We start from the raw sequence: 22,753 nt of genomic DNA, 5'->3' as shown, positions 1-22,753 counted from the left end.
TTAGACAGTGAGAGAGAGAAACAGAGAGAAAGGTCTTCCTTCCGTTGGTTCACCCCCCAAATGGCCACTACAGCTGGCGCACTGTGCCGATCTGAAGCCAGGAGCCAGGTGCTTCCTCCTGGTTTCCCATGCGGGTGCAGGGCCCAAGGACTTGGGCCATCCTCCACTGCCTTCTCGGGCCACAGCAGAGAGCTGGACTGGAAGAGGAGCAACTGGGACAAAATCCGGTGCCCCAACCGGGACTAGAACCCGGGGTGCTGGCGCCGCAGGAGGAGGATTAGCTTATTGAACTGCGGTGCTGGCCAAATATATGATATTTTCATAAGTGACCAGATCTGGAATAAAAATCTATCCTCTGTCTATAGCTTTTGAGAAAATTCTTTGGATTGTTTTGTTGTTTTTGACCAGTTTTTTTTTTTTTTTAAAGATTTATTTATTTGAGAGGCAGTGTTAGAGATAGAGGGAGAGCCAGAGAGAAAGGTCTTCCATCTGCGGGTTCCGTCTCCAAATGGCCGGAGCTGGGCCAATATGAAGTGAGGAGCCAGGAACTTTTTCTGGGTCTCCCACACAGGTACAGGGGCCCAAGCATTTGGGTCATCTTCTTCTTTGTCAGGCCTTAGCAGAGAGCTGGATTGGAAGTGGAGCAGCTGGGATTTGAACTGGTGCCCAAAGGGGATGGAGGCTTATCCTACTGCACCACAGTGCCAACCCCATGTTTTTAAGAACTGGTCACATATCTCTAAAGTGTTGTTTTTAGGGTTATTGTGAGTACTTTAATTTTTTTAATATAGATTTAATTGAATCAAAACTGGTGGGAATCCTGGATATTTTGGATGAAGAAAATCGCCTTCCTCAGCCGAGTGATCAGCACTTTACCTCTGCAGTTCACCAGAAGCACAAGGATCATTTCCGACTTACTGTGAGTTTGCCACTCTAAAGATGAGAATCCGTGGTTGGGGGAGAAATCTTAAAAAGATGTCCTAGATAGTAGATATTCTTTGATAATTAAAATCATAAGTTATGTAGCATTTAAAGCAACTGTATTATATCCAGTCCGCATCTGCTGTATATGGACATTTAATTTATATCTATTTTGTTGATAATGGTCTGTGTAATCAAGTCTCACTTCTCTGGATGGAAAAGTACATTTCAACTGCCAGAGATGAGCAACGAGACTTACCTGCTGGCTTCACGTTCTCCCTTCTGGGCTAAGTGGCCATCAGCTGCTATCTTTTGTATCATGTGACCTTGATGACATTTAGGGGTTAGCATTTAGAGTCACAAGCAGCCATCTGAATGCACATTTGTAAGATTTGTAAGACCAGCTGTTATGGTTGTGGCTTAAGCTCAACCGGTGGAAGCAATCCATGTGACAGTAGTGATCAGTCACTTGTTTGATCCTCTTTCCTGGGGAATTTTGAGTATAAATAAACACTCAGAATGGACAATAGACGATGAAGCAATAGAACATTTAAGTAGCATAAAGAGAAGAAAAAATACAGAGAGCAATAGCAATAAATTAGAGGTGCCTTTCTAAAAGGGCCGATGGTTCCTAAACCACTATTGGGCCGTAGAGCTGGGTTTGAGTCCTTGAGGGAGCGAACAGTAGAGCTGTTCTGCCTAAAGCTGGGCTGACTGTGTGACTGTTGGGGTGTTTCCTGTGTTTACCTCATCCTGTCTTTTCACTCTGCCATCATCGCCTGAAGTAATAAAAGCATAGCTCCATTCTTGCACTCATAGAGAACTTGATGAGCACAGAGGAATGTGGGTGTCGATTTCAACCACAGAGAGAGGAGCTGCGTCATCTTACAGCTAGCAACAGCAGCAGCCACAGAGAGACAGAGAGGAGAGGGGAAAGAGAAGTTCCTTAGTGGAACTAGGAAGCAGGCAGATATTTTGCATGCTGTCTATTGTTTTGAGATGATGACATAGTACAATAATCACTGCTTTGATTATCCAGGCTCTTAAAGGAATGGTAATAAGTATTTTTGTTGTCATTTTGACTAACAAGATCAATGGTAAGTGGGTTAAATGGATTTACTTGAAAAGCTGATGTAATTGTGTTAAGTTTCTCTAGGGATTAAAATACCTCAACTACCTGCTGCTTGGACTTGGAGTTCCTCCTGTATCTCTATAAATATTTCTTACAGTGTAGAGCGTATTTCTGTTACTTATCTGGGGATAGAAATAAAACAATGTATACCCTCAACAAAACTTCTGCTAAAATTGAACATAAATATCCTATCAGTTCATAGTTCACTGGTCTTGGTTAGCAACCAGCCTGTGGAAATATAGTTATATTTGGCAAGGGTACTGGTCACTAGTGAGCAGAGCCAGACAGTAGTCTCAGTCAGAGGTTTGTAACTCAGAGGACAGCAAAGGGAAGCAGCAGGAATGGGCCTTGAGTGCTTTTCTCAAAAGAGAACAGGAGCGAGCCAGTAAGTCACATTTTATGTAGGCCATTGCTTTTGTTCTATTTCTTTGGAAATGAATGCAATGACCATTGATTGGACACGTATTACGTGCCAGGCTGTGCTGTAATGATTTTACTTAATCCTGTTAGTATCCCTGTGCTATGGAGAGAGACATAGCAGGAGAGGTTAGGTGACATGTGCAGTGTGGCGTGTGAAGAAGGGCAGTTTGCCTGCAGGGTCCGCGCCCAGCTTGTTCTGATGTCTTTATTGCCTCTGGCTGGGAAGAGCCTCTGAGTTCTTCTGGCTGTCCGACCTTGAGCAAGCCTTTAAGGTCCCCAAGTGTTGTGTTTCTCATTTAAATAAGATTGTTTTGAAGACTTGAAATGTGATCTTCTGTGTGAAAGCATTTTGGAAACTTTAGATAGGACACACATATAAGATAAAATTAAGTGCTACAACCTTAAAATGATTTAGTTTCCTTGAGATAGATTTAGGCTTATTGTATATAAACATATTAAGGTGTATGGTTTGATATAGTAAGTAGTAGAGTCTCTGTGGTGACTTCAGGTATCTCTTTACCTGTTTTTACATGAGAAACCCCTGAAGAAATAAATGATATGAGCTCTGGGATGTTTGAAAGTTCTCTAGGTGATTCTGATACAGTGCCAAGTTTGAGAGGCACTGCTTTAGGCAGTTAACTTTATAATGTGCCAGATACTTTGCATGTGCTTCTAATAGGGTTTTTTTTTTTTTTGCTTATATCTAATTTTTAAGGCATTATAACCAAATATTTGCTATATTTACTGATACTCTAAGGCATACTAGGTATTTAAAGAGTTTAATTTTTGTTTGTATAATTTTAAGTGTTTTATTTCTAGGATGTTTTTAAAGGAAAAATTATTTAATGTATTTTTGATAACTTAATAACCCATCTGTGTATTGTTTTTCAGATTCCCAGGAAGTCCAAGCTCGCGATTCATAGGAACATCAGAGATGATGAAGGCTTCATCATCAGACATTTTGCAGGGGCTGTGTGCTATGAAACAGTGAGTGTGACTTTGTTCAGAGAACAAGCACTCAATGTTGAAACTATACTGTAAAATATGATAGCCTCTAGTTTCCTCACAGTGGCTATTTAAATTAAAATAAAAATTCAGTTCCTCAGTCCACTCACCACACTTCAAGTGCTTACACTGACAGGTGGCAACTTTATTGGATAGTACAGATAGAGATTGTTTCTGTCATTGCAAAAAGTCCTATTGGACACAGGTATATTAAGGAATAGCCCCATAAGACGGATTAGAATACTAATGTTTGGTTTATTTTTCAGACCCAGTTTGTGGAGAAAAATAATGATGCTTTACACATGTCTCTCGAATCCTTAATATGTGAATCCAGGGATAAGTTTATACGGGAATTATTTGAATCATCGACAAATAACAATAAAGATACTAAACAAAAAGCAGGAAAACTTAGCTTCATCAGTGTGGGAAACAAGTTTAAGGTATTTCTGTTAAATAAATAGTTTGAAGTATTTTTTTACTGCATTTAAAATTAATACATTGTTTTATATTCTGAAATGGATAATGTAGATCGCTGACAGAAATCCCACAAGTTCAGAAGCAAACCCTACGTTGTTGATATTTGTATGCAAAACAACATACACACACACATATAAAAATAACATAGTTCTTGTAGTTGAACATACAGAAATGCTTGTAATTTTCTGAATGTGTTCTTTCTTGGTACTTAACGTATCTGATTGCTTCTCCTAATGTTCTTGCTTCTGCATCCTATCTAGTTGACCTTCCAACCTTCTCTTTCCCTTGTGTTTTCTGTTTCCTTCATCATTCAGCAGTTTTGTTTTAGCTGGAGTAGTACAGCTGGAGATGGCTAGAGAGGACTAGTTGAGTTGAGAGAGGAAAAGCAGGCACAGCCAGGGGCTTCAGGTAAATGATCACCTTCATGGACTCTTACTTATAGAGTGGCTGCCATGTGAAAAAGAGCCGGGTTCAAATTAATTTCTCAGTTTTAATTTGTTTTCAATGTGTTCTGTCACTGTGGCATTGTGGGCATGCATATTGCACTCAACTTGATTAAGGCTTTGAATAACTCCTATAAAAATACATGCTTAGTTGTGGCAAACTCTTCAAATTGCTTATTTAACATTGCTGTTGTATTTATAGTAAAACTCTATAGTTGCCTTTTGTTATATATACTTAATTAGGAATAATATTTAAACATCAGAACCCAGTCACCCCTTTCTATCCACAGGGCATTGGTTCCAGAATGCCCTGCAGATACCCAAATGCACAAATGCTAAGGTGGCTGATATAAAATGGCACAGTATTTACATACAGTCCACACATCCTCTCATATACTTTTAATATCTAATGCAATATAAAAGGTTATTATAGCATATTGCTTAAGAAGTAATGACAGGAAATAAAAGGACATGCATTCTATACAGATGCACTTTATCTTTTTAAATATCTTTGGTGGAGGTTGGTTGAATCTGCAAGTAGAAACCATGGATATGGAGGGCCAACTCCACTGTCATACAGACTGATAGCATAAACTTAGCAAATATCTGTTGGATTTAAATGGGCCATAAATAAATAGCTTGATAAAATGATGCTCATAAAAATTCATTTTTAAAAAAGCTTAATCATAAACATAGGAGAAAGCACATAATATGATTTTAGGTAACTGAATAAAAAGCCTTGATTTTTTTGCAATTATATTAATGAATTATGAATTCCTAACCCTCTCGATGGGCAATATTTTTTCCTCTTATTTCAGTATTTAAAAATTCATGAATAAACATTCAATAAGATTGATGTAAAAATCATGCAATAACCCATATAAAGTGGCTGTCATTCATTATTTTCCTATTGTAACATTATAGTAGTTTTGCTGATGAGACCATACTTGAAATTTTAGCTAGTATAAATAGAAATGAAAACAGTCTTAAAATTCTTCTTTGGCTTAAATAAACTTATTTGTTGAGCCTTGAAATACCTTAAGCTTGCTTATGTGTATTATTTTTTTTTTTACTTTAAGCTGCTAAAAGCTGTATATTTTTTTTAAAGAATTATTTATTTATTTGAAAGTCAGAGTTACAAAGAGAGAGGAGAGGCACAGAGAGAGAGAGAGAGAGAGTAAGAGAGGTCTTCCATCTGATGGATGATTCACTCCCCAAATGGTCAAAACAGCCGGAGCTGCGGTGATCTGAAGCCAGGAGCCAGGAGCTTCTTCCAGGTTTCCCAGGCGGGTGCAGGGGCCCAAGGACTTGGGCCATCTTCTGCTCCTTTCCCAGACCATAGCAGAGAGCTGGCTTGGAAGTGGAGCTCAAACTGGTGCCCATATGGGATGCCAGCACTGCAGGCGGCAGCTTTACCCGCTGCACCACAGCACCAGCCCCAAAAGCTGTGTATTTCTTGTTTTATTTGAGATACTTTGAAATGGAAAAGTAGTACAGTGATTATTAATTTTAAACAAAGTAAAATTAAGTTCAAAGTATGTAAGACAATCAGAATAGTAATAGTTCAGTTAATCCACATCACTAGGAACCCCAAATTTTCTACTGGAAAGTGACTGTTTTGGTTTATTGAAACATACCCTTTTACTGTTAGTGTTTTAGAAAAAGTAATCTTTTTTGAAGGAAATTTATAGTAAACATAAATGTTTATTTGCTTTAAAATAAAAATAAGGCTAAATGCCTTATGCCTTATGGTCCTTGGCTTCTATATTTTGATATCCTTTTTTTCTCGGATGTTTTAATTTATATTTGTTGCTTCTACTCTTCTGACTCTAACTCCAAGTTTCAGAGAACATAGCCCTCTGCTTGGTTTACGGTTATTTTCCTCCTGAATTTCTGGTTCTTCTCCTTACTTTCCAGTTCTGTGGTGGTCCAGATTATTTAAGATTGCCAGAGCTCTGGTCAGTCAGATAAGTGGGCTGTGACTACATTTCTTCAATTCAATGACAAATTCATTCCAATTTATAACTTAAGCCTTGATATGTGAAGTATCACATTACAGAGAATGAAATTTGGTCTCAGATCTATGTTGGAATCATGGCTTTGCCATTTTTGACTCCGTGATCTTGGGCAAGTTATTTATCTACCTGGATCTCAATTCTCTCACCTGTAAGATAAGACAAATAATATTTCATTAATTAGGGTTAAGCATGATAATATGAAAAGGGTTAAGCAATATCTGACTAAAACATTCAGTAATGTCTGTGTATAATCAAAGCACTGTTAATTTAAGAATTTACATCTTAATTTGTCATTTTAAAGTAGTATAATAAACCTCTCAGTATAAAATCCAGATGTAAGAATTTTATATAATTTACTTTGCAGAGCTGTAAAGCAAATCAAGGATTCTAATGTACTGAACCAGAGTAAATTATAAACAATATTATAAAAAAAAGGAAAGTAATTTGTAGTGTTCATCGTCAGAATTTTTATAAAGAAAATTGTCCATATTTTAAAAGTAATTTAAATATGAAATGTTTTAAAATAGTAAAGAGAATTTCTATAGCAAGGCAGGGCTCTTTTGTTTTTGCTAAGTTATACACAAAATGATCCTGATATATACCTGAGTATATATTTTAAACATGCGTTCATTCTTAATGGCTGTGACACCAGCTACACAAGTTTGCCACATATGGAAATACTGAGCCGCTGGTCTCATGAATGCATCCCATTTACTTCCTTCATTTCCTATACACTTTTTCCTCGTTCATTTGTATGTGTGTTTTTAGTATTGTTAATTTGCAGTCTTGTAATTATACAACTTTGGTGTAAGTAAAGTAAGTTATTGTTCTTCATTTTACATTAGCCATTTTGCATGATTCCATCTGTTAAAGAGTTTGTGTAGGAGGTTGTTAAACTGTAATGTGTTACATGTGAATGTTGCATGTTGCTTTATTCTTACATTGGAAAGCTTGTATTAATTCATGATATTTTATACTATGTTTTTCTGAAATAATAAACTGATATTCTTTCTTTTATAGACACAGTTAAATTTGCTTCTGGATAAACTTCGAAGTACTGTGAGTACACTTAAAAATAAACCATGCTTTTAAAAATGGCTCTTTGAGACTATTGCTGCTAATTACTCAAGCAAGCACAGTAACCCTAGAATAATTAGAAATACATTTTAAACCAGATTCCCTTCAATAAAAAAACTTCAGGTTTTAAAATGGTTATTGTTTTTGTTAGGTTTGTTCTGAAGACAGATAAAATATATTGTGAAGTTAAACTGTTTCATAAATAATAGAAAGCTTTTTGAATGTTATTAATTTGATTATCTTATAGCTTTAGGAAGGTGAAAATTAATAGAAATTATAGAGGAGAATGTACTTTTTTAGGATTAAAGATTACACATATAATTTGATTTAATTTTATTACTTCTTAAGTAATAAATACATTCTCCAGACATGGCAGTGTTGATGATCTGGAAAAAATGGACATAATGTATTTTCTTAAAGATTTATTTATTTATTTGAAAGGCAGAATTACAGAGAGGCAGAGAGAGAGAGAGAGAGAGAGAGAGTGAGGGGTCTTCCATCTGTTGGTTCACTTCCCAAATGGCCGCAGTGGCCAGCTGGGCCAATCCGAAGCCAGGAGTTAGGAGTTTCTTCTTGGTCTCCTATGTGAGTGCAGGGGCCCAAGGACCCTAGCCATCTTCCACTGCTTTCCCAGGTGCATTAGCAGGGAGCTAGATCAGAAGTAGAGCAGCTGATACCTGAACTGGTGCCCCTATGGGATGCCAGCACTGCAGGCAATGGCCTCATCCGCCACATGGCCTCATCCGCCACATCACAGCACCAGCCCCACATATAACATTTTTATGAACCATTATAGAGTCAAAATTTATTAGAAATCTTTTTGAAAGTGATTTTCCTTTTTAAAAAAAAAAACACCGAGGCCGGCGCCGCGGCTCATTAGGCTAATCCTCCGCCTTGTGGCGCTGGCACACCGGGTTCTAGTCCCGGTTGGGGCGCCGGATTCTGTCCCGGTTGCCCCTCTTCCAGGCCAGCTCTCTGCTGTGGCCCGGGAGTGCAGTGGAGGATGGCCCAAGTGCTTGGGCCCTGCACCCCATGGGAGACCAGGAGAAGCACCTGGCTCCTGCCTTTGGATCAGCGCGGTGTGCCGGCCGCAGCAGCCATTGGAGGGTGAACCAACGGCAAAAGACGACCTTTATCTCTGTCTCTCTCACTGTCTACTCTGCCTGTCCAAAAAAAAAAAAAAAAAAAAAAAAAACACAAAAAAAACACTGAGAGGGGCCAGTACCATGGCTCACTTGGTTAATCCTCCGCCTTCAGTGCCAGCATCCCATATGGGCCCCAGGTTCTAGTCCTGGTTGCTCCTCTTCCAGTCCAGCTCTCTGCTGTGGCCCGGGAGGGCAGTGGAAGATGGCCCAAGTGCTTGGGCTCCTGCACCCGCATGGGAAACCAGGAGGAAGCACCTGGCTCCTGGCTTCAGATCGGCGCAGCACTGGCCGTGGCGGCCTTTAGGGGAGTGAACCAACAGAAGGAAGACCTTTCTGTCTGTCTCTCTCTCTCACTGTCTATAACTCTGTCAAATAAACAACAACAACAAAAAACTGAGAAAAAATTTAATATATGGGTTATAAATGAGGAGTCTTTCAGAAAGTTCATGGAAAATACATATTACAAAAATATAACAAACTTTTTGCATCAAAATAAACTTACCTTTTTATTAGTTAATTTTATTTATAAAGAGATAGAGACAGGCAAATAACAGACAGATAGAGCTACCATTTGCTGGGTCACTCTCCAAATATCTATAATGGCTAGGGCTGGGCCAGTCCAAGCTCAGATTACAATCCATGTCTCCCACATGAGTGACTCAGCCAACTGAGCCATTACCTGCTGCACAGTGTACATTAACAGAAAGCTGGAATGGAGAGTGGAGTTGGGACTCTGACCCAGGCACCTGATATGGGATGAGGGCGTCCCCAAGTGGCTGGTATCTTAACCACCAGGCCAATTACCTACCCCAACTTATCATTTAATTTCCATTTTCCATGAATTTCTCCTTGTAAATGAAGCATGATTCCAAGGTAAGACTTACTATCAGATCACAGAACTTCACTGAGTACTCTTCCTTTTCCAGTAGTCATTTTGAAAAGCCAAACATTTATTCTGTCAGTGCTGTTGTTACTTAACTTATTGTAAGAGTTGCTTCTGGAATCATGAAAATTTTTAAAATAACCAACTTGGCTTCAGATAATTATCTCTTAAGGACCAAATATCTTTAAAAATTAAATCTAATGGGAATATTTTATATTTATGTACTAAATAGGATGCTACTTTAAAATGATGAGGTTACTTTTGTGATTTATAGAAAAAGCATTTCTAAAACATGTCCTAAGACTATTTGCAATGGTCATCATTTTTTTAAAGATTTATTTATTTATTTGAAAGTCAAAGTTATAGTTACACAGAGAGAGAAGGAGAGGCAGAGAGAGAGAGAGAGGTCTTCCATCCACTGGTTCACTTCCCCAATTGGCTGCAACGGCTGGAGCTGCACTGATCTGAATCCAGGAGCCAGGAGCTTCTTCTGGGTCTCCCATGTGGGTGCTGGGGCCCAAGGACTTGGGCCATCCTCTGTTGCTCTCCCAGGCCATAGCAGAGAGCTGGATTGGAAGTGGAGCAGCCAGGACTTGAACCAGCACCCACATGGGATGCTAGCTCTTCAGGCCAGGGCGTTAACCTGCTGCACCACAGTGCAGGCCCCACAATGATGATCATTCTTGAAATAACTGTTTATTTCTGCAAGGTGACCACTTGTAGAGAAACAGTGGTTTTGGATGTCTATTATGTTAGCTTCAGGGCTCAAGTTTCATTATCTTACGTAATCAGTATTCTTGCTTTCTCATGCAGCACAGTCTGATAACTGATTCCAAATGAGTGGCTTTCAACTTTTAAAAATTGTTTTAACAGATAAAGCTTTCATTGTGCTTTCAATTGTGTAGCTTAATGACACTTTGTATATTTCTGAAGTGGAATGGTTGAAAACTTTTGTTTTCTTTTTTGTTTGACAATTTGGCCTAAATTTTAAGGGGCATAATTTTATTTTCTCCTCTTCTTATAGGATAGTTTTCTTAACACAGAAATATAAAATACAACATATAAATATGTTTAAATGTAGAATATAATCTTATATATATCAAGACTCCAAAATGTATGTTTATATGTTGAAATCTTACAGTAAAAGACATTTTACAATGTTTTACATTCAAATCTAAAATGTACTATTTTTCTAATATTAATTTGTAATGTACAAGAGTCAGCACTGTGGTGCAGTGGGGTGAGCCGCTATTTGCAGCACCGGCATTCCATGTGGGTGCTAGTTTGAGGCCTGGCTGCTACAGTTTCTATCTAGCTCCCTGCTAATGCACCTGGGAAAGCACTGGAAGATGGCCCAAGTGCTTGTGCTCCTGCACCCACGTGGGAGACCCGGATGAAACTCCTGGCTCCTGGCTGCGGCTTGGCCCAACCCTGGCTGTTGTGGCCATTTGGAGAGTGAACCAATGGATGGAAGAATCTCTTTCTCTTTCTGTCTCTTGCTCTATAATTCTGACTTTCAAATAATAAACCTTTAAAAAAATTTGTAGTATAGAAATTCAGTTCAGGCTTTAAATTATAAAAGCATGCTAATGTATTTTTAAGTTCCTTAGTGATTAAGCTTCATGTGTTAATATGCTTTGAAAGTAGCTGACATTCATAGATGTTAGAAAAATAAGGATTCATATGTACTGTCTCAAAATCCCCCTCTTTCTCCTAGGGAGCAAGCTTTATTCGGTGCATCAAACCCAATTTAAAGATGACAAGCCACCACTTTGAAGGTGCTCAAATTCTGTCTCAGCTTCAGTGTTCAGGTATTACCATACTTCCATACGTGCCGGTCATTATCTGTGGTGTTTTCAGAAAATTTACCATTATCTTGATTATGTTAAAGTGAAGTCAGGTTTGTATCCCCTGTTTCCTCTGGATGACAAGTTATTAGTGCAGTACTGGGTGTAGTTTCTTGTGCAATAGAGCCATTTTACATCACTGAAGTAAAATATAAAAACGCTGCCGGCAAACCTGACTCTGCCTTGGGCAGGCCGCTTTCCCTGGCTGCAGTCCAGCCGTGGTTCGTTTCTCATCCTTCCCAGGACGGGGTCGGCAGGTGGGTTGTGGTGTCCTTGCTTGCCATTCCATGAAACATGGGGCGCACTAGGTTAATCCTGTGCCTGCGGCGCCAGCATCCCATATGGGCGCTGGGTTCTATTCCCGGTCACTCCTCTTCCAGGCCAGCTCTCTGCTGTGGCCCGGGAGGGCAGTGGAGGATGGCCCAGGTGTTTGGGCCCTGCACCCCATGGGAGACCAGGAGAAGCACCTGGCTCCTGGCTTAGGATCAGCGTAGCTCCGTCCGTTGCAGCCATTTGTGGGGTGAACCATCGAATGGAAGATCTTTCTCTCTCTCTCTCACTGTCTGTAACTCTGCCTGTCAAATAAATAAATAAATAAATCTTAGAAAAAAATATTTAAAAAAAGATGGAAACACATGCTCTTAGCTTTTGGGACACTTTTATGCATTTGGTGAAGCTCACTCCCGGCTGCCTGCTATGTGTGTCTGGCCTGGCTCAGCCACAGTGGCCAGAGACCTAGACTCAGAGTTTTCCCTTCACTCTAGGGCTGCCCTCCATCCCCAACCGGACTCCCTCCCGGTTTTCCCTAGGTACCCGCCCTCTCCTTTCTTTCTTTACCTTTTCATCCAGAATGGCCCCTGGCTCCGTCTCACGTTCTCTTATATTTTGTTCCTTTCTGGGACAGCTTTGCTTAAGATCACTTAAGCTTCAGGAATCTTCATTGAAATAAACCCCTTCCCAAAGCCCTGCCCTTACTTTTGTATGCTTTCCCTAAAACACCCTCCCCCAGTAAGCTTCAGTCCCCCAGATCTGGATCTTTGACCTCTCCCACGGAACCTTAGCAGTTGATAAGGTGGTGCCACTTTAAGTTCGTGATGGCTGACCTGTACGGGGACCTCCAGCCTGCCCGAGGAAGTTTCCAGGGAGCCAGCCTGTCCACGGGGCCCTCCTTCCATCCCTGAGCTGCTTGCATCAGGTGGCCTCACCTCTTCACTGAACATCCTGGAGCGTCACCTGTCTCCTGCCCGGCTCTTACACCTACCTGCATAGCCTCCCCTCGTGTGCTGCATGCACGAACTGTCTCTTCCCAGTTGTGCTTCAGTTTCTTGAAATCCATCCCTCCCTCCATTCTCATGAATCTTTAGTAAGGATTATTTGTATTGAACCATTCTTTTGAGGCAAATCTCTCCCATGATCCCATAAAATGTGTTTAATCACTCAACTCTGACCCACATTCCCTTCCAGCTACCTCCCTGTCTTTTTTCCTGACCATTTTTCTCCAGTTGTTTCTTTTCTGTCCAAGAGTAGTTTATTCTGCTTTCTCGGTTTCCTGCCTTCATTTATTCCTTAACCCACGAGAATTCAGCTTCCACTTTAATGAAGTCACCAGGGATTGCCTGATAAATCACACGTGTTTAGATTCGGTTACATATGCTATCGCATCAGCACAGTATGGGCACAACGATGCTTTAGTTAGAATTCCATGCACTTGAATACATGTGTATAGTTTAGCAGACAATACCAATTCATAATATTTTCATTTTTAAGTCCTAACAATAGTGTAAGGATACAGAATTGTTTCCAGCATGTAACTAGGTAATGAGAAAAAAACAAAAAAATCCATAATTGCTAGAAATAAAAATATTTATGAAGCTTTCTAAAATAATGATATTTAATATTTGGAATCTGTTTTACCTTTCCACTTGGATTTTTTTCTAATTTTTGAGTAGAATTCATTAAAAAGTTCATACTAAAATTACTATCTTCTGATCAGGCAACGACAGGTAAAAGTAGAGGCAGGTGAGAGAAGGCAGGTTTTCTTCCCCTGTAATTTTGGGGCTATGCTGCCTGCACGTGTGTACAAAGATGTATTCTGAGTATAACCAACCAGCACTGTACCAAGAAGCCGTACTTAAAACTTCCAGAGTCAGATCATGGGAATTTATGGAAGGAAATAGTTTCTACTTTTTTAAGCTTCAAACAATCTTTAAGAGTAAATTAAATTCAGAAACTGAGGAAGCAGTTGGAAGCTTTGTAATTTGTTAAGCTCCATGAAATTCTTAATGAACTTAAATTAAAAAAAATTCATTTATTTATTTTTTATTTGAAAGAGAGACAGAGAAAGATCATTTCCCCAAATGCCCACAAGAGCCAGGGCTGGGCCAGGGCAAATCCAGGAGCTTCTTGATGAACCTTTGCAGCCAGTTCACATTTTGCAGCCATAGGGGAAATCCAAGAGACTTAGAGGTTGCAGTTACATACATTTACAAGGGTGCTTATGTATTTGATGTAAATGGGTAAAAGCAATGACAATACCAACCATATCTTACTATTATTTCCCAGAGCCTGGGACTAAATCTAGTTCTGGGTTTTTTTTCCCCTATAGAAGTGATTGCTTTTATGTGTTTCATTAATTAGCATTAAAATTATAATGCAGTTACATGTGCTCACAGTAGCAAAAATTAAAAGCACAGAATAAATAAAGAAGTCTCACTTCTCAGGAATGACCATTTAATAGTAAGTCTTGGATATGTTTTTATACTGGTTAGATAAAGCTTTACTCTGTGTGTATGTGTGTTTAAAAATTTATCTGTTTATTTGAAAGGTAGAGTGACAGAGGGGTAGGGTGGGGGAGCGAAAGAGATTGATCTTCTGTCTATAGGTTCACTACCCAAATGAGTCCAGTAGCCAGGGCTGGGTCAGGCTGAAGCTAGGAGCTCCATCCTTGTCTCCCATGAGGGTGGCAGGGGCACATACACTTGAATAATCTTCTGCCGTCTTCTCAGGCATGTTAGCGGGAATCTGAATCAAGTATGCAGCGGCTGGTACTCTGAGCCAGCTCCTAGATATGGGATTCCTGCTTTGCAAACAGTAGCTTCAACCTGCTGTGCCACAATGTTGGCTCCTGCTGTGTTCTTTTAAATTAATATGCATATTATATCATATGATTGTGATATGATCAATTGATATTTCAATTATTTGTTTATTTTTCTATTATAAACAATGAGCCAAAGGCCATATGGACATACTGCATGATTATCTTTCCCACAGATGAGAAAAGTTAAAATATATATTCATGGAAATAGAAATTATAGAGCCCTAGCTGGAGCCGCAGCTCACTAGGCTAATCCTCCGCCTTGCGGCGCCGGCACCCCGGGTTCTAGTCCCGGTCGGGGCACCGGATTCTGTCCCGGTTGCCCCTCTTCCAGGCCAGCTCTCTGCTGTGGCCCGGGAGTGCAGTGGAGGATGGCCCAAGTGTTTGGGCCCTGCACCCCATGGGAGACCAGGAGAAGCACCTGGCTCCTGCCATCAGATCAGCGCGGTGCGCCAGCTGCAGCGGCCATTGGAGGGTGAACCAACGGCAAAGGAAGACCTTTCTCTCTGTTTCTCTCTCTCTCACTGTCCACTCTACCTGTCCAAAAAAAAAAAAAAAAAAAAAAAGAAAAGAAATTATAGAGCCCTAGTAATAAATGTTTCCAAATTACCACTCAGAATTGTTGTGCTGGTTTACTTTCCCACTAAGTATGCATGTCTATTTTCTTATACTGCCATCATTTCTAGGTACTATTGATGTTTTACAACTTTGTCAAATAGGTTATCAGTTCAACCTAATTTCCTAGAAAGGCCATATTTCCCATGAGATAATTTAGAATAAAAATGTACCCACTTAAGATAGTTTTTTTTAAATTTGACTTAAATTACAATGAAAAAATATTAATTTAAATTACCGTTTTTTAGAAAAGCAGAGCTTTTTATTTGAAAGGCAGAGCTACAGAGAGGCAGAGGCAAACAGAGAGAGAGAGGTTCACTCCCCAAATGGCTGCAACTGCGGGATCCGGGCCGATCCAGAGCCAGGAGCCTCCTCCGGGTCTCCCATGTGGATACAGGGGCAGAGGACTTGGGTCACCTTCCACTGTTTTCCCAGGTCTAATAGAGAGCTAAATCAGAAGTGGAGCAGCTGGGACTCAAACTGGAGCCCATATGGGATGCTGGCACCGCAGGTGGTGGCTTTACCCACTATGCCACAGCACTAGCCCCGCAACACTTTTTGTTAAATATCCTTTTTTTCTCCATTAATTTGAATAGTCCCAGAGACTGAAATACCTTTATGTGAACAAGATTCTGGCACTCTGTATAGTTTTTCAGCCTTTTTCCTGCTGCTTTTACACTTTTCCTGACCTGAAAAGCTCACATTGATTCACGGCTCTGATCAACCCCTTGCTAGAGTTGTACTGAAAAATAAATAATCATCCTGTGTACTCACCATCCCAATAGAGTAGTTTCTTGAGAGATGAAGGAAAGGGGTCTTTGTTGTGAGCTTTAGTGAGCTTTCTTTTTCATTTGCTTTATTTAAATACTGATGAAAACTTAGGAATATATAGAAAAGTATTTGACTGCTTTGTGGATATCTGTTGGAAGTCTTGTTCTAAAATGAACCTTAGAATTTGATAAGTGGGGGTTGGTGTTGTGGCATGATGGGTTAATGCCGGCATCCCACATGGGCACCAGTTCAACTCCTGGCTGCACAACTTCAATCCAGCTCCCTGCTAATGCACCTGAAAAAGGAGCAGAAGATGGCCCAAGTCCTTGGGCCCCTTCACCCAAGTGGGAGACCTGGAAGAAGCTCCTGGCTCCTGGCTTCGGCCCGGCCTACCACTGGGCATGGTGGCCATGTGAGGAGTGAACCAGCAGATGGGAGATTCTCTCTCTCTCTCTCTGGAACTCTGTCAAATAAATAAATTAATTAAATTTAAAAAAGGTAGAAACTGGAGTTGAATTTTTTGAAGTCATATACTTGGCCTATAGGAAATGGTTAGTCATGCTTGTTTTAGGTAGAAATCTACTTTTGTAGTTTTAAGTGGTAGATAAGGTAAGACATATAGAGTATAACATTTCCTATATAATGTTTCATTGCTGATAATTCCTGCAAATTGCTTCTTCGTCAGAATTAATTTGCAAAATTGCTTGATCGTTCACAAGTTACTTTGGATTTTTATACAGTAATTAACAGTGATTTGTGTTTGTTTATAAATCTAGGTATGGTGTCTGTTTTGGACTTGATGCAGGGTGGCTTCCCATCACGAGCTTCATTTCATGAACTCTACAACATGTATAAAAAATACATGCCAGACAAACTTGCACGACTGGATCCCAGACTGTTTTGTAAGGTATAAATGCCACCCGAGTTTAGATTTCTTAGCTGTAAACTCTTCTGGTAATTGTAAGTTGACATTAACATGTTTTAACTTTTATTTTTCAGGCTCTTTTTAAAGCCTTGGGCTTAAATGAAGTTGACTACAAGTTTGGGTTAACAAAAGTATTTTTTAGACCTGGCAAGGTAAATATATATTTTAAACTTTTAATATTTTAATATCATGAATACAGATGGTTGGAGGTTAGTTAATATTTTTAAGTGTTGTGTAATTTTCTTATTACATGTGAATTATATGGTCATAAACAGCATGAAATTGTGTGTGATTACATATAATTTCCCTACTTGTGATATGTTTATAATGTATAATACAGTGTATATAATTTTTTCAACTTCATTGAAGCTGGAAGTATTAGAATCAGAGCACTGTTCAGTTGGCTTTCTTACTTAAAGAAGGGTTAACTAGAAAATAATCCAATTTTAAACATGTTGAAAGCATTTCTAAAACAAGTTTAAGTCAGTTCTCTGTGATTTGAGATTTTACCATCCCTTCTGCTCTTCCCTGTGAGAACAAATTCTACTAGACTGTGGTAGATGTTTAAGGAGAGTTTTGCTGACCTCTGTCAACATCTAGGATAAATGAATGTATAAATACTTTTGTATGTATAAAATAGTTTTTTAGGCTATATGTAGCCTTATAGTATTAGTATTCACAGATTTTTGGGCTAAGTTACAAGACTGAGTTATAGAATACTGCATAACTAAATAGAAATATCGAGATTCTATTCACAGTTGGATAGTGATAGTTCCATGACATTTAACTCGTTTAGTAGTATTAAATAATTGCGTTGCATAATAGTAAAATGATTGTTACCATATTTAAGTTGCCAGCCATATTTGTTTGAGTTTGCTGGAGCATTAATAATTAGCCCTGGTATCTTCAAGTTTAAATTAATCATAATAAAGAAGTTTTATTTCATATTTTTGGGCAGGACGTGAAATATGTGTACACATCACCAATGTATGCACTATTTTGTGCAGATTTTTGTTACAGAAGGCCTACAGCATTTCCTGTAAAAGAAGAAATGTTAAGAAAAAAGGATATAGTTCATAGTTGGCTTAGCTTTAATCATATTTATTATAAATTCAACATTTCTCTTATTTTAGAGATATAATAATTAATTATATATAATTATATATTAACTAGGAAGATATAATTAATAGCCTGACAGAGAAAGCACTTGGTTCTTGTTTACCTCTGGAAAAATTAGTCAATTAGAGGGATTTCTTGAAAGCCTAAGGCCAAAATCCAGATCTTTAAAATCATTATGATAACTTTAACTTAATTTTGATTTTAAGAATCTGTCACACCGATTAATATGTGATATCCTTAATACTGTAGTGGACACATTTGGTAAAGGATAGAAATCATGGAATTTGGTGGTAAATAATGAAAATAATGCACTTTACTAATCAGTAGTCTCATAGTTATTTTATTTGTGAGGTCCATCCCTTAGTAATGTCTTACTTTTGTCTAAAATGGAGATGGAATTTGGGAAAGACAGAATAGTTGTGGTAATTAGTATTGTATAGCTGACTCTATTGTATCAAGAACTATGTAGAGATATCTGAGACTGTGATCCAATTCAGAGTTATATTTGTTCTTTTTCATTTTCTCAAACTTTTTGCCAACCATCTGGAATTGTTATTTAAGATTTGTTTCTACTTTTATTATTGAATGTATTAGTAAGTATCCTCCTGTATGCGCCTGCCAACTTTACCTGCCCTTCTAGAAAAGATCCTGAAGGAAAGAAGAGTAAGGAAGCAAAGTACAGTCAAGTATGTTGCGGTTTGCTATATGCCCCATTAAGATGTGTATAAAACTAAGTAACTGACATACAGCCAACCATTTTCCAGAGTTTGATTTTGGGTTTGGATTGGGTTTATTTTGTGTCTCTCTGTATGTTTAAACACATCTATCTTTTAATACTAGTATTAAATTATGTTACTTTTTAGTTTGCAGAATTTGATCAGATTATGAAGTCTGACCCGGACCACTTGGCAGAGTTGGTTAAAAGAGTCAATCACTGGCTAATCTGCAGTCGCTGGAAGAAAGTTCAGTGGTGCTCGCTGTCAGTCATCAAATGTAGGTGCTTGAAGTGAGGTGGTTTGAAGCTCATTGTACAGCTGTCTCAGGGGTGAATGTTAGGTGTTCACATTGTGACCCTAGTTCCTCAGTAAACTGTAGTATGTGATGAGCTGGTAATTTTGTAGACTTATTTGCTTTTTTAGTAGTTTCGACCATATGATACTTGTTTTATTTTTCTTTTTTTTAAAGATTTATTTATTTGAAAGTCAGAGTTACACAGAGAGAGGAGAGGCAGAGAAAAAGAGAGAGAAAGAGAGAGAGAGAGAGGTCTTTCATCTAATGGTTCACTCCCCAATTGGCTGCAACAGCTGGAGCTGCACTGACCCAAAGCCAGGAGCCTCCACCAGGTCTCCCACGTGGGTACGGGGCCCAAGGACTTGGGCCATCCTCTACTGCTATCCCAGGCCACAGAAGAGAGCTGGATTGAAAGAGGAACTGGCGCCCATGTGGGATGCCAGTGCTTCAGGCCAGGACATTAATCCACTTCGCCACAGTGCCAGCCCTGATACTTGTTTTCTTCATCTAAATTAGAGGATTATAAATTTCATCAAGGAACCCACTATCCCAATTCTTTGCTTTCTCTCCCCTGGCCTCCAATACTATCCCTCAGTTTCTCATTCTTAAACCAAAATATTTCTGTTTCTACCTGTGTGCCATCTCCAGTGCATATCAGAAATGTCAAGATTGTAACCATCCTTCCTTTCTTAATCTCTGAAATCTTGTCACCAAATCCTGTGTTTCCTCCTTCAAGTACTACACTTTTGTCTTAGTTTTTTAATTGCCTATGTCTTAGTGGAGTCCCTTTGCCCCCCATACATGGTAACTTAGTGATTTCCAAACTGGTTTTCCTGTCTTTCCAGATTTACCTCTTTAAATTAAAAGCCTTTTATGGCTCTCCTTTAGTAGAGGTCAAGTTGAATTTCTAGAATGAATTTATGGTTGTGTGAACCAGGAGTTCAGTTTACTGTTTCAGCTTTTCCTCCTGCCACTCCCCACAAAGACCCTGTTACTTAAAATTTTTTAAGGTGAACAAGTTTCATGTATTTCATATATACAGACTTAGGAGCATAGTGATACTTCCCACACTACCCTCCTTCCCATACTCTCACCCTCCCTTCTCCTTTCTTTCTTATTATTTTAATTTTCAAAATGATCTACTTTCAGTTTATTTTATACACATCAGATTAACCCTATACTAAGTATTCAACAAATAATAACAAGAAAAATACACTGTTGCTCAACAGTAGAGACAAGGGTTGTAAACAATAATCAAATCTCAAAATGTCAATTTCACTCATATACATTACATTTTTTTGGTGCTCTATTAGTTACCACAGATCAGGGAAAACATATGGTACGTCTCTTTTTGTGACAGGATTATTTCACTAAGTATAATGGTTTCTAGTTATATCCATCTTGTTGCAAAAGACAGGATTTGAATCACTTTATGGCTGAGTAGTATTGTATATTATATATTTATGGCATTTTTATATCCAGTTATCAGTTGATGGGCATCTGGGTTGATTCCATATCTTAGCTATTATTAAATGAGCTGGAACAAATATATATCCTCACCAGCATTTATTTATTTTTTTATTTTTGGGTGATAGCCATTTTTACTGGGTGAAATGAAACCTTGTTGTTGTTTTGAGGTGCATTTCCCTGATGGGTAGTGATCCTGAGCATTTTTTCATGTGTCTATTGGATATTTGAATTTCATCGTTTGAAAAATGCCTGTTCAAGCCCTTTGCCCATTTCTTAACTGTGTTGTTTGTTTTGTTGTTGTTGAGTTTTTTGAGCTCTTCTTATATTCTGGTTATTAATCCTTTATCAGTTGCATGGTTTGCCAATATTTTCTCACATTCTGTCTGGACTCTTGTTGAGTGTTCCTTTACAGTGCAGAAGCTTCTTAGTTTGATGTACTCCCATTTATCTATTTTTACTTTTATTGCCTGTGCTTCTGGGGTTTTAGCCAAGAAGTCTGCCTGTGCCAATGTCTTTCAGAGTTTCCCCAGTGTTCTCTTTAGTAATTTCATGGTATCTGGTCACAGATTTAGATCCTTGATCCCTTTTGAGTTGATTTTTGTATAAGGAATAAGTAGGGGTCTGGTTTCATACTTCTGCATGCAATCCAATTTTCCCAGCACAGTTTGTTGAAGAGAAACCCCTTTCTCCAGAGATTGATTTTTGCTCCTTTGTCAAAGATTAGTTGTATGAATAGATGTGTGGATTGTGTGAATCAATTTCTGGAGTTTCTAACCTGTTTCATTGGTCTGCATGTCTACTTTTGCCAGTATTGGGCTATTTTGATTATAACTGTCCTGTAGTATGTCTTCATGGCTGGTATTATGATGCCTTCAGCTTTGTTTATGTTGTTTAGGATTGCTTTAGATATTTGGCATCTCTTGTGTTTCCATATGAGTTTTAGCATATTTTTTCCTAGATCTGAGAGGAATGTTGTTGGTATTTTGATTGAAATTGCATTGAATATATAAGTTACTTTGGGTAGTAAAGACATTTTGATGATATTAGTTTTTCCAACATCAAAGATTTTTCCATTTTGTCTTCTTTTTCTGTTTTTAATGTTTTGTAATTTTCATTTTAGAGATTTTGAACCTCCTTTATTAAATTAATTCCAAGGTATTTAAATCTTGTTGTAGTTATTGTTAATGGGATAGAGCTTACATGGGATTCATTGTTTGTGTATACAAAGGCTATTAATTTTTGTGTTAATTTTATAGTCTGCCACTTTATCAAACTCTTTTCTGAGTTCCAATAGTCTCTTAGTAGAGGCTTTTGATTCCCCTATATATAAAATCCTGTCATTTACAAAGAGGGATAGTTTTACTTCATCCTTTCCAATTAGTATCACTTTGACTTATTTATCTTGCCTAATGGCTCTTGCCAAAACTTCCAGGACTGTATTGAATAGCAATGGTGAAAGCAGGCATCCTTGCCTGGACTGGATCTTAATAGAAATGCTTCCAACTTACCCCCATTCAATATGATGCTGGCTGTGGATTTGTCATGAGTTGTCATGATTGTATTAAGGAATGTTCCTTCCGTACCCAATTTGCTTAAGATTTTTATCATGAAAGGATGTTGTATTTTATCGAATGCTTTCTCTGCATCTGTGGAGATAATCATATGGTTTTTATTATTTAATTTGTTAATGTGGTGTATCACATTTATTGATTTGCAAATGTTGAACCATTCCTGCATACAAGAGATAAATCCTATTTGGTCTGCGTTAATGATCTTTCTGATGTGTTGTTGGATTCGATTAGCTAGTGTTTTGTTGAGGATTTTTGCATCAATTTTTATCAGGGATATTGGTCTATATTCTCTTTCTTTGTTATATCTTTTTCTGACTTGAGAATTCAGGTGTTGCTAGCCTTGTAGAAGGAATTTGGAAGGATTCCTTCCCTTTCAGTTGTTTTGAATAGCTTGAGAAGAATTGGAATTAGTACTTCTTTGAAAGTCTGGTAGAAATTGGCGTGAGCCATTCAGTCCTGGGTTTTTCTTTGTTGGGAAGGTCTTAAATGTTGATTCAGTCTCATTGTGCTTGTTGTTCTGTTTGGGTTTTCTATGTCTTTGTGACTCCATGTTGGTAGATTGCATGTGTCCAGGAATCTATTAATTTCTTCTACATTTTCCGATTTGTTGGCATATAGCTCTTTGTAGTAATTCCAGATGATTCTTTTTATTTCTGTGGTATCTGTTCTTATATTTCATTTTTCTCATCTCTGATTTTATTGATTTGGGTCTTCTCCCTCTTTTTTTTTTAATTGGGGCAATGATGCATCAGTTTTATTTTTTCAAAAAGCCAGCTCTTCAATTCACTGATCTTTTGTATTTTTGTAAC

The 22,753-nt window shown here is 38.4% G+C and overlaps 1 protein-coding gene across 10 annotated transcripts in view; it reads left to right on the top strand.

Annotated features, from left to right (window-relative positions):
- Positions 1-22,753, top strand: part of MYO6 (myosin VI) — a 173,917-nt gene that overhangs the window by 112,003 nt on the left and 39,161 nt on the right. For 8 of the 10 annotated variants that reach the window (XM_008263127.4, XM_002714538.5, XM_070073859.1 and 5 more), the window contains exons 17-24: positions 792-919; positions 3,365-3,460; positions 3,745-3,918; positions 7,437-7,475; positions 11,239-11,332; positions 16,625-16,755; positions 16,848-16,925; positions 18,756-18,885. In XM_008263127.4, coding sequence (XP_008261349.3) covers positions 792-919; positions 3,365-3,460; positions 3,745-3,918; positions 7,437-7,475; positions 11,239-11,332; positions 16,625-16,755; positions 16,848-16,925; positions 18,756-18,885 — 870 coding nt within the window. Of the gene's footprint in view, positions 1-791; positions 920-3,364; positions 3,461-3,744; positions 3,919-4,269; positions 4,364-7,436; positions 7,476-11,238; positions 11,333-16,624; positions 16,756-16,847; positions 16,926-18,755; positions 18,886-22,753 lie in introns of those variants that run through there. The other 2 variants (XR_007923236.2, XR_011388642.1) reach the window with 1 other exon arrangement.

Source organism: Oryctolagus cuniculus, chromosome 5, assembly GCF_964237555.1.
Source record: "Oryctolagus cuniculus chromosome 5, mOryCun1.1, whole genome shotgun sequence".
Lineage (NCBI taxonomy): Eukaryota > Metazoa > Chordata > Mammalia > Lagomorpha > Leporidae > Oryctolagus > Oryctolagus cuniculus.
The sequence above is the reverse complement of the archived record's forward strand: the minus strand, read 5'-3'. Positions and strand labels throughout refer to the sequence as shown.